At 40.4% G+C, this 14,425-nt stretch overlaps 1 protein-coding gene across 2 annotated transcripts in view; it reads right to left on the bottom strand.

Annotated features, from left to right (window-relative positions):
• Positions 1–11,005, bottom strand: part of LOC117481904 (nucleosome-remodeling factor subunit BPTF-like) — a 45,658-nt gene extending 34,653 nt beyond the window's left edge. For both annotated transcript variants that reach the window (XM_034129837.1, XM_034129838.1), the window contains exons 1-5: positions 10,377–11,005; positions 7,726–8,548; positions 4,259–4,310; positions 3,455–3,623; positions 578–814 (exon numbers count right to left, since the gene is read on the bottom strand). In XM_034129837.1, coding sequence (XP_033985728.1) covers positions 578–814; positions 3,455–3,623; positions 4,259–4,310; positions 7,726–8,548; positions 10,377–10,950 — 1,855 coding nt within the window. In that variant the 5' untranslated portion in view covers positions 10,951–11,005. The remainder of the gene's footprint in view (positions 1–577; positions 815–3,454; positions 3,624–4,258; positions 4,311–7,725; positions 8,549–10,376) is intronic.
• Positions 11,006–14,425: the final 3,420 nt, after the last annotated feature.

Raw genomic sequence — 14,425 nt, forward strand, 5'->3', positions numbered from 1 at the left:
AATGTTGTAGATTTTGTATCTTACAATGCATTAATAGCATGGAGACAATGGAAAGAAGAAGAGATGGGCAGTGTTGAAATAAAGTCACATTTTAACATCATCCATTGTCAATTGGAGAAAAATAAAGTTATCTAACTTTGTATACAGTCTCACCTTAAAGAAATGCATCTTCTTATACAACCTTTTTTAGGTGAATGCTCTCGAGGCCAATTAGCTTACCAAAGATGTTCAGTGTTTTGCTGCTCGTGCAATAAATACATTGTATTCTGTATAAGTGCCTATTTAATGCACTGAATCATTTGTATTCAGCAAAACATAGATACACATTTCAAATATGTCACTTGTGAGTGTTAAACTTGTCGCAGCAATTTAATTAATTTAGGATTCAAATAACAACAGCATTTATTCTTAAATCAATAAGTAATTACACCACTGTTGAGATGTACTTTTCTCCAAGGCTCAACACAGCGTAGCGTGCCGGTTTAGAGACCCAGAGGAAAAGTGTTTCAGTTAAATGATCATCGATTCTCAAATGCCTTTTTCAGAATGTTTTGTGGAATTCAAAAAGCATAAATACCTCCACCATCCTTTTTCTCTTCCCTGGCCTCTTGTTTTGTTTCCTCCTCCGTCAGCTCTGTGACCTTGCCCTCTTGTTGCCCCTCGTCCCTCAACTTGGCCTCTTCATCTTCATTCTCCACATCCACCTCCATCTTCTCCTTCTCCAGCCGCTCTTTCTGGGCCTCCTCTGCAGCTCGTCTCTTCACCTCCTCCAGCTCCTCCTCCCTCTTAGCCCGCAACCGCTCCAGGATCTCCTCTGGATAAAAGAAGAACAACACGTCAAGTAAACATTTTAAGACATAAGAAAACCAAAGGCTGAGACAATACATAGTCTGTGATTGTCATTATTACACTGATGAAGAACACAAGTTGTGAGTGTTATAAGCAGTGGTGTAGTGGGGATTTTTTTACTGGGTGGACGGGGCGGATGGACACTATGGACGCGCTCGTGAACTGTCAACGGGGGGGGGGGGGGGGGGGGTACACTGTGGACCTGTCGCCTGTCAGCGCAACTTACATGGTGCCGTTTAAAATATATAATGATAAAGGGCGGTGCCGGCCGTCAGCGAACCGAGCCGGCTTTTCTGCGCGACTGTCACTCAAATGCGGGACACCTGGTCACCCTACACACACACACACACACACACACGGTGCTGCCCCTCACACACACACGCTTCAAATCAAGTTGCATAAATGCTTGAGCTACGTTTTTATTAGAATTACTGTGAAATGTATTATGTTTTCGTCATTATTACAACAAATACACACTTGCAACTGATAACACTGGCAATGATTTTATATTTATTAGACTATTAAAAAAAAAATCATGCTTCAAAAAAGTGGGGGGACGGCGATCCCCCGCATCCAACGCCCACTACACCACTGGTTAAAAGTGTCTAAACATCCATATCCAAATGCAGAATACACACTTTAAAACAGTAGAAAAAAGGCAAGAGAGAAAAGCCAGTGATGCTGAATGATGTTGTTTTCAACAGGAAATACATCTCAAATCACATTAAAAGCCACAATAGGGTTGGATGAAGCAGATTCTAGTTATGGATGGAAAGAAGGAGACAGCATCGGAGTAAAATTCAGTGCAAGATTTGAAGTTTAAAGAAGAATTTAAACCTAAATTAAAACTAGCAGACAAAGAGGATATGTTTTTGGGGGCCGCATTATATCATGCTTGAACTTGTGTTTATCTTCCAACAGACCTCCTTGTTTAGACTTCACAAATAGAAGCAGCAAGACACTGTGTATAGGAATCATATTACATGATTTGCATTTCAAATGTTTGGTAAATATACATGCTTGTAGATGTTGACTTCATGACCTGCTGTAAACGTCACAATAAAGTTAGATTCTAGTGTGAAAGAACACAATTGCATTACGCTGTGTTTACAACTGAGCAAAGCGGTGTTATATTTGAAACAGCATTAATAGGGACACACTGAGGGATAAGCATGTTGGGTTAATGATACAAAACGGAAGACTGCAAAGTCCTTAACCAGTCGGACTCATATGTAGCATCACCATTAAAGATTGCATTTAAGGTGAGCAAAATAAAGCCTACATTTGCACTGTGCGATATCACAAAAAACATAGGACAAATTGAAAAATACTGCTCTTGAAATTAAAATGCACAGGCAAAGAGGAAACACAAAGAAATGTGAATGAACTCCAATCTGCAATGCAGGGAGAAGAATAACAACAATAGAGAGAATATATATTGTCTACACTTGTGCCAAAGTTGGCCCAAATCCCTCATAACTCTACAAATCTTAAATCTCTACTAGAAACTGAGCCTAAACAGGGCAAACAGATTTTAAAAGACTATCTGCTTACAACCCTTATTATTACACACACACACTCAGATTTGTCATGTTTAAGGATTCTATTGCAGTCTAATAGATTAGTTGTCAAAACAGCAGCCAAATCTGCTAACAAAAGCAGGTCTAAAGCATAAGGGGAAGCACTTCTCAGTCATTAAGTGGTTTTTCCAAGCACTTTTTTGACAAAAGCTGTATTCATTGGTGGCATTCAGTCTTTGTATGACTGTATAATCTACTTCCTGTGAGTGTAAAGGTTAAAGTTGGCTGTAAGTGAGAATCTATTATTTATCTGTGCACAAAAGATGCTTGACAGAAGTGTTGATTTCCAGGTAAAATGTTGCTTCCTAAGTAAATATTTTTTCCCCATTGACATCAGGACAGCAGAAAGCCTACACATCTTCCGGCGCAGACTGAAAACTCATCTCTTTTGACTCCACTTCGAGCGATAGAATTACTAACAAAGCACTTATATACTAATAAAGGACTTATATACTAATAAAGGACTGGCTTATCTAAAGCCAGTGGAGTAGCACTTGAAATGTTTTGGCTCTATGAAACCTGATGTACTTATATGATTCTGTTTTCTTCAAGTTTGTATCTTCTTGGTCGAACGCACTTATTGTAAGTCGCTTTGGATAAAAGTGTCAGCTAAATGCAATGTAATGTAAACAACACCACATACAGCAGCACTGCCGCTTAATTGTTCTGAAGGTCTACTGCACCACAGACTGAATGCGATAAACATGTTGTGCTCATAGACAGAAAAGAAGGGATGAAGGGAAGCTTGAGTGCTGGACACTGGCCAAAATGGGACGAGAGTAAGGTTACATAATAGCTTGGTTGATTCCTATGGCCCAACCATCTATGACTGGGTGGCATTCATTAGTATAAGAGGGGAAACAGGCAGAGGATTGGGAAGAAGGAGAAAAAAGGATACTTTGGGCCTAAGGAGATCCTTCTTACACTGATACCATAATTAAACTAAGGCACAGAAAGCCCGTAAGCTTTACTGACAATTGTTTTGTTTGTTTCTTTTAACCAAGAAAGAATGAGGAACTCTTTACCATTAGCGGCAGTGAGGAAACACTTGTTGCTGCCTCGGGCCTTGTTGGTGAGGTCCTCAGTGATGTCCATGTGAGCGTGCACCTCCTCTCTTATCTCCTCGAGCGCTGCGTTCAGGTCGGCCTCCCAGTACTCTTTATCCAAACCCTCGAAGAGCTCGGCTAGCTGGACCTGGGAAGAACACAGGTAGGGAAGAGTTCAGTAACTGCAATGCAAATTGTCTCAAAGCTACAAGAGACATACACAAACTGGGACTTTTTAGATTTGTATTGATAATTTAAAAAATCTGTACTGTGACACATAACTATAGTAAGTAAGAAATTAAGAAGAGTAACAAGAGTCTTTAAAAACAAAATATTTTAGGCCAAGGAATGATGGCTGAGCTCTATGGGGAGGTGCTGTTGACTTTATGTATTATTTAGTTCATTTCTTGTTTCCTGGGTATGTATGTATACATGTATGTATGTGTACATGTGTATATATATATATAATTGTTGTATTTCCTTTATTGTGACTTGGTTTCATCATGTTTGTGAACCATGTCTGCGCTGTGCTGGATTGTTGGGAAATGGGGAGGGGGGGTTAAAAATGTAAAACTTGTGTATGTATTTTAAAATTCTCTGTCAAAGCGTCTTTGAGTTTCCTGAAAAGCGCTATACAAGTCTCATGTATTATTATTATTATTATTATGTATAAATGTAACATATTCTTTGCACAATTTATAATAAATATATATTTTCTTTTTAATTGTATTGGGTGAAGAAGAGAATAGACCCCTAGTAAGAGAGACAATGAGTCGTATTTACCTTGGTGCTGTAGTACCAGGTGGACTTGTCCTCCTGCTCGCCATCCTCCTCACTGGAAGGGAGACATAAGAGAAGAGACATGAGGGGAAAGGAATTAGGAGACACAACAGTGAGGGGTAGATGCCACCCAAAATGAACAATAGCTTTACAGACTGTGGGCTAAATGGGACAAGAAGCGTAATCTACTTTACAATCTGTCACTACACGTTTACAATCAGGTATAACCAATATAAAGGTTTTGGACAATATTGTGATATTTGCTTCTCCCCATATACTCAGCTTGACTGCAGTCAATGAGATTGATTTAAATGTATTGCTTAAGTTATACATTAATCCGAGGCTACTGTTCATTTGTAATGGCAACAATTTCTCTTTAAAGCGTTCCAGGTAATAGACAATCATATTGTCCGTCAGATCCATCCATTATATTTGCTGCTGCTTGGCAAATGATCAATAACATAGTGGACCTTACACAGTGCATGTGTTCATTCCTATTTTGATCTCTCTGTGGTGATCCAGTCGTTTTCATGTCATAGGAAAGGAACTACATAACCAAAATAATATGAGCCGGTGTGAAAAGTTGAGCAAAACATGCAAGGTGTGGAAATCGGACTATGATTTCTTCAGTTGTGCTTCCTCATCTCACTTTGCCAGACTTGTCAGTATGTAAAGTGACAAGGAAGCATATTTTATGTAATGATCAAAAGGATGCAAATATTAGATATATAGTACGGTATTTATGGCAAAAATCATAATCTAGATTATTTGGGTCAATAATTGATATCACGATTATTAAAAACGATTATCCATTTACTTTGAAAACATCAATTTATTGGAGAAACAAAATTTGACCAGTATGTTTTTAACAGTTGATTACCCTGAACTTGAAGTATAATTCAACTGATAAACCAAAAAAAAAATAATAATAAAAAGATAATCGTTTTATTTCGATTACGTTGTTTTCGTAATCGTTGCAAGCCATAATCGTAATCGCAATTAAAATACGATTAATTGAGCAGCCCTAACGGTATTAATATTTTGCAAGTGTACAACATTTGTTTAAGAGATACAATATATGTGCACAAGTCTTGGTAACAATTTATATTTTAAAACGAACATAGTGTTTCCCAGAACAGCCTCTCAGAGCCAGTTCACGTTTGGTTGTTTGTTTGGAAAATCTCAGAAACGTTGGCTCCCCACAGTGCTGAAGAAAAGTTTGAGTTTTAAAAGTAACTTTAAAACAACGTTTTCATATTGTAAGTAAGCTACAAAAGCACAAAACAGAAATTATTCTGAGTGTTTCCAATACTTTTATAGTTTGCGGCATGGCCCTACTTTATACTATTCAAAATAAGTATTTATAAAATCTGCTCTATCTCCCCGAGTTGTTTATGAAAATATGTGTAGCTTTTCTCCAAAATGTATACGTTTAAGATAATGTTGGTTGCCAGTAAAAAAGCCATCACAAAAAAATTGCTATGTAGAGACCTTCCCACACAATCAGACTGGTTTAATGTGATGCACGACATTTTTGTGATGGAAAAACTGACATTTGCCTTAAGACTTAAGACTTATCTATGTGAGAAATGTTGGGAAGGTTGGATCGAGTTTATCAGCCCGTATAGAACAGATTTTATTTAAAAGAAAGTTACTTACATTGTGACCTGCCCTCTTCATGCCACACAGACTCTCGCCCTTATTTGTATTTACATTTATTTTCATTGTATTTTGTTTTTATGTATATATATTATTTATTTCTATTGTCTGTTGCTATTCATTTACCTGTTTATAAAAAAAGGATAACAAAATGTGAAATGTATAACAAAACTTGTTTGTGACCATCTGCTATCTCAATAAAAAGATAATAAAAAAAGAAAATATGTGTAGCTGTAGGGTGCCGAGGGACTCATCAGCAGTTGGACTAAGCTTCTACCCCACACAATAAGTAACATTGACGAGGGCATTTTTAGAGTTTCAGAGCGGCAGCTACAGAGTGTGATATTGTAATATTTGAGAGCTTTCAGCTCAGCGTGGCCCATGTCGAAGAACTGAGAGGAACCTGAGGCTATGTAACAGTTGTGTCTATTCAGCACTTCACCAGAGGCACATGTACACACACATGCACCTTGGTTCTGTGCACATCATTCATTGCACGTACATCCAGTCACACAAACATTCCTCTGTGCACACTACTTATATGCACAAACACACACAGCCTCTGAAGGGAAGTGGAGATCAGTAACGCAGCACCTGCTGGGGGCCAATTTAGAGAGCGAGCTAAGTAGCAAAAGAGGAGAACGTGTCAAATGCAACACTTGCAGCTGGGGCCACCTACCCTTTTAAATCTTACATTGTTCTGGTGATCCATGCTCTTTTATGTAGCGGGCGTTCTGCTGCTGCTGCTGACCACGCACACACAGACCATCTGTGACTGCTCAATACCAAGATCATTTGCTAACGTATGGGACCAATACTGCTGATGGTCAGGTTATGTTAAATCCTATGGACGCATGCAGTTATTTTTGTTTTATGAAACAGCCTCCATGCGGGTCTGTATGAGGCCTTAAGCTTGTGGTATGCTTAAACCTAGCACCTGAGCCCACAATCATTTTCATCACTGTGAGTAAAGTAATACTCTCATCTGCTTATCAGTGTGGGTCACACATGACCCCTCAGCTGATCTGGCTTGAGCTCAGCTTGGACAGAGCCTGCCATTGAACAGCAGACAATGTCATTTAGAGTTATGAACATTTCTGAGTGTAAGCAATAATGTGTATGAACTAAAAGGTGCAAACTGCAAACATGAATCTTTGTGATGCATTGCCTGTGATAACATTCTCTCATGAACAGAGGGGGGTCAAATCATTGTTGAACACATGCACAGTAAAGCATGGGTCTTCTATATTAACAATCTTTAGATAAGTGTCTTCGACAAAGTAAACTGACAATACTGTGCTACATCAGCTGCATTGACAGCTGCTGCAGTTAATTACAGTCCCAGATTGTGCAAAAGAGAAAGGGATTACTGACTTTATCTCTGTTCTTTACCTGGTGTTGTTTCTAATTATACATGCAGATGGTTTGTGACATTTACAAACACTTTCTATGACACCAAATTATATGATAACTTTGGAGACTTTGCTTTTGAGCAGATTAGAGCATGCTTAGTCTTGAAGTTAAATACTGTTTATAATCGACAACAAAACAAAATCATGGGAATTTGGGTAGATGTGCAAGTTGGTTGTGTGTTTTCAGTGTACTGTAAATAAGCTTTTATTTCTGGAGGGGACCCTTAAAAAAGGAAAGAAGTACTCCAAGAGAGTAATGTTTGCATTTTTTTTGAGGAACTATAACTAATATCTTTGTTGTTTATAAATATGCAAGACTGTAAGTCCCTCCCCCTGACACATGTACTTTTGAAGTCCATGTAAATATCTTGGCAAATAACTAAAACATGGTAGACTTACACAACAATGCGGCGATTGAGGAACCAGTATTTGCGGTTGTGTCGATCGTAGCCAACTGGTAGTTGTCGGATGAACGGTTTGCTCTTCTGCACTTCTGGGATGCAGTCCGCCACACCGGGTACCTTGTGTGCCACACACACCTCACATTGCCACTCATCCTCAGGCACTTCCAGCAAAGGCGGCTTCACACACTCCAGATGGTAAACGGCTGAACATGTCTCACAGCACAGCAGGTCACCAAGGCGGTGGCATACTCTGCAGTGGTCGTCGTAGGCAACCACACCTTCCGACATTAGCTCCTCTCGGGCAATGTTGGTCGCCAAAAACTGGTCCACCAAAAACTGCAGGACTTTGATTTTGCTCTCTAACGGTTCATACGGGTAATCCTCAGTCTCCTGGAGAGGCAGAATGTGCCGGTACTCCGGGTCGCTCTCACAGTACGCCCGCACCACCTCAGGCCAGGTCATACCATCCACAAAATACAGAGTGGAGTTGACAGAGTCCTTCACGTCGGTGGGACCAAAAGTGGTGTTGGAAGTGTCTTCCTCTCTGAGAATAGCTTTGAGCAGGGAGATGTGCATCTCTGCCAGCAGTGTGCACTGCTCCTGGCTGGCCACCGCTGCACAGAAATCCTCAAAGCGGAAAGGGGAGAGGCGCAGCACAGAGCCAAAGTTGCGGAGGACTTCGTAGACAGCGGACACATTGAGGAGCTGTGAGGTAGGAACCTGGAGGTCCTCAGAGGACTTAGGAAGGTCCAGGGGAGGAATGTCCTTTGCCTCAAAGATGGGAGACTGCGGTTGCAATGCCCGACTCCTTCTCCGGCCTGCAAGAAGTAAAAGGAAAAGAGTTATGGGTGAGAGGAATAATGGCAGAAAATAAAATGAAGAGCTGTGTTGGTTTGCATCAACACAAAATAATTAAACAGGGTAAGTCTGTTAACGATAGGCCAATTCAACTTAACGCTTGAACTTATTAGCATCCATGATGCCCTGTTATAATGCACTCTCGGACTGATTTTACACTTGTACAGGAGGATACCAATCAAAAGCTCCAGGCTGTTTCTTTTAAAGCGTGATACAGAAAAGTCAAATTACAAAAAGGTAGGCAAGCACCTTCTTCTTTTTTCTACCGTGTAATGGTGCCAATGGGGCAGCTGATGTATCATACCTGATCCTTCCCTCTGGTGTCAGTGTACGTTACACTATTCTGAAAACACTAATAAGAAGTGAGTTTACATTTGTATTTGAGTGGGTATACTGGGGTTCAAGTTTGCTGGTTCATTATACAGCATCAAACACACGGATCTTGTGCAAGAGTGGTATGTGTGCAGGTTTGCATAATAGCATAGAAATTAGTATCTGCCTGTGCATTGCAGTGAAAGCACCAAATTGCCTAAAGACCATTGGGTTTACGAAAGACCCCTCACACTCGGCTGCACAATGCTACCATGTTGACGTCTTTAAAAAAGCAGTTTGAATGGCCAGTGGAAGTTGAGAGGCATGTGATTAATCCCTGAACTACTTAAATGGCATCTAAGCCTGCACAGAGTGTAGTGAAGTGTTAAAGGTTGACAAATCAAGAGATGGAATCTACAGTCAGGTGTTTCCTTCCAAAAAACATTTAAAGAAAATGAAAGAAATGGCAAAGTCTGATGCTACAGAAATAGCAAAATTGTGAGCTTTACTGTAGAATAGAGATTGAAATATTAAAAAGTCCCATGTCCGCATGACCCTTTAATATTTCTACTAATCATATATGTAAAATGATTTCCATGTGATTGCACACAGCTTTGAAAGCAATGCTTTACATAACACACTTGATGTCAAATGATTTTTGCATACACCACTTTATTAGCAGTATTGTCCATAATTGGGGCCATGGTGGCTCTAATTTGCTCACCTGATAAACAAAGCGGTTACCATGGTAACGGTAGACCACTAATAATGTTGGTGTTTGCAACAAGTGAAAAAAAGGCGCCTCTCTTCAAAACAAAGCCCTGTCAAAGCCATTAAGCAGCATTATGCAAAAAAAACGTGATCTAAAATAGAATTATAAAAAAGGTACAATTGTGTAATGATAATGCATGAATAAAATAAATACCTTCATTTATAAAACCACTATCATTTAGTAATAAACAGTCTAAAGAAAATAGACAGCTATGAACTGTCAATCCGAGGCCAATAGTTAACTATGTTAAAAATACACGTGTGTTGATCAAGTCTAAATAGTAGAAACTGTATTTATTGTACTGTGCCAACACAGGTACAAATGTTAAATTAATGACATGATCGGAAGATAAAATAAAGTCCATACATGACGTGCCCCAATGTGCTCTAAAACACTAAAAATACAGCGCGCATGAAAAGGTCCGGTTAAAAACAAACACGAATAAATTATTCATAATGAAATGACAACAAAAATCTGCTGATCCTACAAAAAGTCAAAAACACGAGAGCCGGTTGGAGCGTGGAGCAGATCTGCAAACCAGTGGCAAGCAGAGCACACGGTAAACAAAGGCCTGTTTCTGAGTGCAAGCTCCATTTTGAACAATGCGGCTTGCTTTCTTTACTGAGCCATAATATAATAAAATGCACACTCTAAGTTATGCAAATATGCTGTGCTAGAGTGCGTGCACTTGCAAACCCACGTACCTGGGGTGCTACCGAGCGTGCTGTGGCTCTTAAAACTACTCTCCGTACAGTAGCTGGCATCATCCTCATCTGGTAGTTCCTCCAGATAGTCAGACTCGTTTCCCAAGGCCTCCTCTTCTTCAAGATCCGACGAAGGGTTGTCGTTAAGGAGTTCATCGTCGTCTGACCTGTAGCTTATATTATCATCCTCTTCGTCGCTGTTGTCGTCGTAGACCACCTTGGTTTGAGGCCGCCTCACCCCTCCTCTGCTGCCGCGGCCGCCTCTCGACCCCCTGCCTCTGCTTCTGCCTCCTCTGCCCCGCGACGCCGCGGACACCGCCGCTGTGGAGCCTCCAACTTTCCTGCGGCCCCGGGACGAATGAAAGTTCTCTCGGCCGGAGATGTCTGTATCTACCTCCGCAGAGCCAGTCACACAAACGCCAGCAATGCCACCCCGTCCCCGGCCGCGTCCTCTGCCTCTTCCCCGTCCCCGCATCCCTCTACTCCTGCTGCCCCGAGAGCCGCGGACTGGCCCGGGTGAACCCTCCCGCATCACGGCTGCTTGTTTGGGCGGCCTTCCTCTTCTCCCCCTCATTGTGGGAGAGAGTCTGTTCTGTTCCGCTTCAATCTCGCTGCTCGGGTGAGCCACGCACAACGGAGAAAAGCGGGGGAGAAAGAAACCAACGGGTCTGGTGACGGTTCCCGATAAGTCTCCACCAAGCCCCGGTCTCAATTTAAGAGCGGAAAGCTCAAACTGAATGGCCGGTGTCCCGCTCTGGGTCGCCTGCAGACGCCATTTTTCTCCTCAGCTCTCCCTCCGTTGAAAACACAGCAGGCCTCAGAGCTGCGTGAAGCTAACCGCGGATACCAGTGGCTGTACCGGTAGTTGAGCGCCATGTCCTTCAAAGTAAAATAATATTGAAAACGAAAAAATACTAATTATGAGTAAATACCGTAGTGTACAGAACAAAGCATACATATCAACCAATATTAAATCAAGTATTTGTGTCAAATGCCATTGGTTATATATAAAAAAGACCAACTCCAAACGCATTTGTTTTAACGACTTAACTGTCACAAATCGGAAAGTCCGTGTTTTTTCTTGTAACTTCACACAAACAGGCTTGAGCGAATGCAAGATCACGTGACTCACTATTCTACAATAGATGCAAATGCCGTGCTAGTTCATAAAATCAGTTATCCATGCACAGGGTTTATGCCAATAGCACTTAATTAGCGTTGACTGGTTCTGGTGGGTGGTTTAGACACATGTGGGTGCAGCGCATACAGTGAAACACAAGCTCTAATTTTCCGCCATTTCGCCATCGTCGTCACAGCAAAACAAGGCGAGAAGATATAAGCATCCGACATTGTGCTCGTTTACATGAACCTAAACAAGTCGTTAAAAAGTTAACAGCACACATAGTTTTATGTCAAAATGCATGCAAAAGTGTGAAACAGCTGTGCATATCTTCTTTCAAAAAATTGCATGTTATATAACTTCTTTCGTTTAGTTCAGCCAGTTCATTTAACTGTAATCTAGGAACGATGCTGAGCTCCAGTTGAACACACGCACTATGATGTATACATCTAAAATGTAACTTTTGCCGCCATAACATCTTAGTTAACAGAGATGTAAAATCGTGCTATTAACTTGAGGAAGCCAACAAGTTTACTGAACATTCTGCTTTATTTTCGATGACAATTTGACTTAAACTGTACACGACCCAAGTTCCTGTAATGCATAACACTTGCAGCCTACTAGCATGATAATTACATGAACCAATATAAGGATGATTCTGGCAAACTATATTAATGTATAGTTCATATTTTTGTCAGATCTATAAGAGGACTGACATGCTTTATATGTAATCCAGTTGTGTGGTTAAGGCGGTGGATCGATTTCCAATGGGGTTTGACAGCTCAGGTTCAAATCACGATCACATGTTTAAACTTTGTTTACTATGATCAATAAGTAAATGTTGCAAACTTGTTATTAGCCCTTAAGAAGAGGTGGTTACTATATCTCGTATGATTGTCATAAAAGATACAAATAGGCTAATTGCACATTTATGTTGTTAGAATCTATAAAAAAACAATAGGCTTTCTAATACTGGAAAGATCTGATCTGATAAAAGTGTTGAACTGATGACACGTCCAATAAAATTAAGTCCAATTAAGACACTGAAGAATACTTTGTTGAAGTATCGATTGAGTTTATATCGCGATACACAGTCGAATAGCATCATCGCCTCTCAGGTGAGCGCTAATTGAGCAGACTGCTCCACCACCCTATTTGAGGTACAGTTTTACCCATGAAGCAGCACTTTGCCGAGTGAGTGTTATATATTCTCAAGTCTTTGAAGATGTTTACGTTTCAAACTCTAACATATTGGTCTTCTCTTTTATTAAAGTGTACAAAACATGCGAAAGAACAACAACCAGATTAGTTCAATCTACCTTCCTTACCTGAATGCTATTCACATGGCAACAAAGCCTGATAAATAATGTTGATCATTCTGATGTTCATAGCAAATTAGTTTCTCAAAATGTCTTCTGTTTGAATGTGGTAATGCATATTGTCTTACATGACAGGTTCTCAAATGGACCGATCAAATCTCGCCCTAACTAAACTTAATGGGACTGATTGATATTTTTTTCACAACTTTGGGCAGATTTGTTGTTTAGAAATTACCCAAATGACACATAGCCTAACAACATTTGTCAAAATAACATTCTTTCCTGTAATTAAACCCCCAAGACATGTATGTGGACTTTTTGTTTCTGCCTTTTTTAGCAGAAGGTGCTGAGTGCAGCTGCCAGGTTGGCTAAGCTGCAGTGAACCATGGTTCACTCAGCTTTTATCAAGCTGTCAGTCTTGTTCATTGACAAGGCAGCACCCCAACCTGAAGTCTGTGTGTGTGAGGTGCTGGAGAGCAGTGTGACTGCTGTGGTTTCACCTGTCATTGTTAAACTGGAGCCTCAGAGTGAGTACCATCCGTACTACCTATCTACTTTATGTACTTATATACTTTATTATATATGTTGCTCATATACCTTGAATGAGGTTGTAAGTCATAATGGAAAGGAGACTGACAGTTATCTTCCATTTCAGTTGCAGTAACAATTATTATCATTTTCGTTAAACAAGTTCTCAATTAGTTAAAGGCTGTTAAATAATTGACTATTGATTGGCTAGTAAAATAATTGTTTTACATCTAATATACATAAAAGGTTGATTTGGGCTCTGCAGGGCACTTTTCCAATATGGGGCCCTAGCAGAATAAATAAGGAGGACAGAATGCTAAAGAAAATATTTGATAATCTTTGATAAATAACTTATTGACTAAATTAAATCATTAGTAAACACAAAATGGTGTTTCAGTTCAGCAGGCCTATTAATACTGACAAGGTAACATTTCCACTCCTTGCAAGTTCATACAGTTAAAAATGTTTCACGTATGAACCGATATTTATAAATGAACAAATAATGTATATTTACTTTATAATATCTTTTAAGGTGGAGGTTTGAAGAAAAATATAATGCCGACATTTCAGTTATAAGGTCAACATCTCCTGTATGAAGACTATTAAAGAAACTTTTCAGTAACGGCTTCATTGTCTGGAATATTTCCACAGTTTCCGTTGCTAATGATGTTGCATGTAGAAGTCTTGACTGGCTGGAGACAGCTTTCCCAGTGCTGCACACACCCACTGAGCAGGTTACCTCTTCCTTTTACTCTTAAACATCTTAATGAGCGCCACAAATTCTCATACAAAAAAGGCACCAGAAGCTACAGACAACAGTCTCTTTTGTTTTGTTCTGTCTCACTCGGGTTGTTGCCACTGCCATGAACAAGATGCATGAGACCCTGGATGTGGTGCAGCTAATGGGACTCTGGACTGTGTGGAGCACAGGGTGGCCTGGCTGAGGGGCGGGACACAGCAGGCTGACGGACAGGTGGACCAGTCCCCTGTGAAGAAAGCCATCAGCGTGGCACTGGACTCTGCTCTGATGATATCCGAGGCTCTGGTGGACCGAGTGCTTCCGCCCACTGATGAAGATAAAG

This window comes from Trematomus bernacchii, unplaced genomic scaffold, assembly GCF_902827165.1.
Source record: "Trematomus bernacchii unplaced genomic scaffold, fTreBer1.1, whole genome shotgun sequence".
In the NCBI taxonomy this organism is placed as follows: Eukaryota; Metazoa; Chordata; class Actinopteri; order Perciformes; family Nototheniidae; genus Trematomus; species Trematomus bernacchii.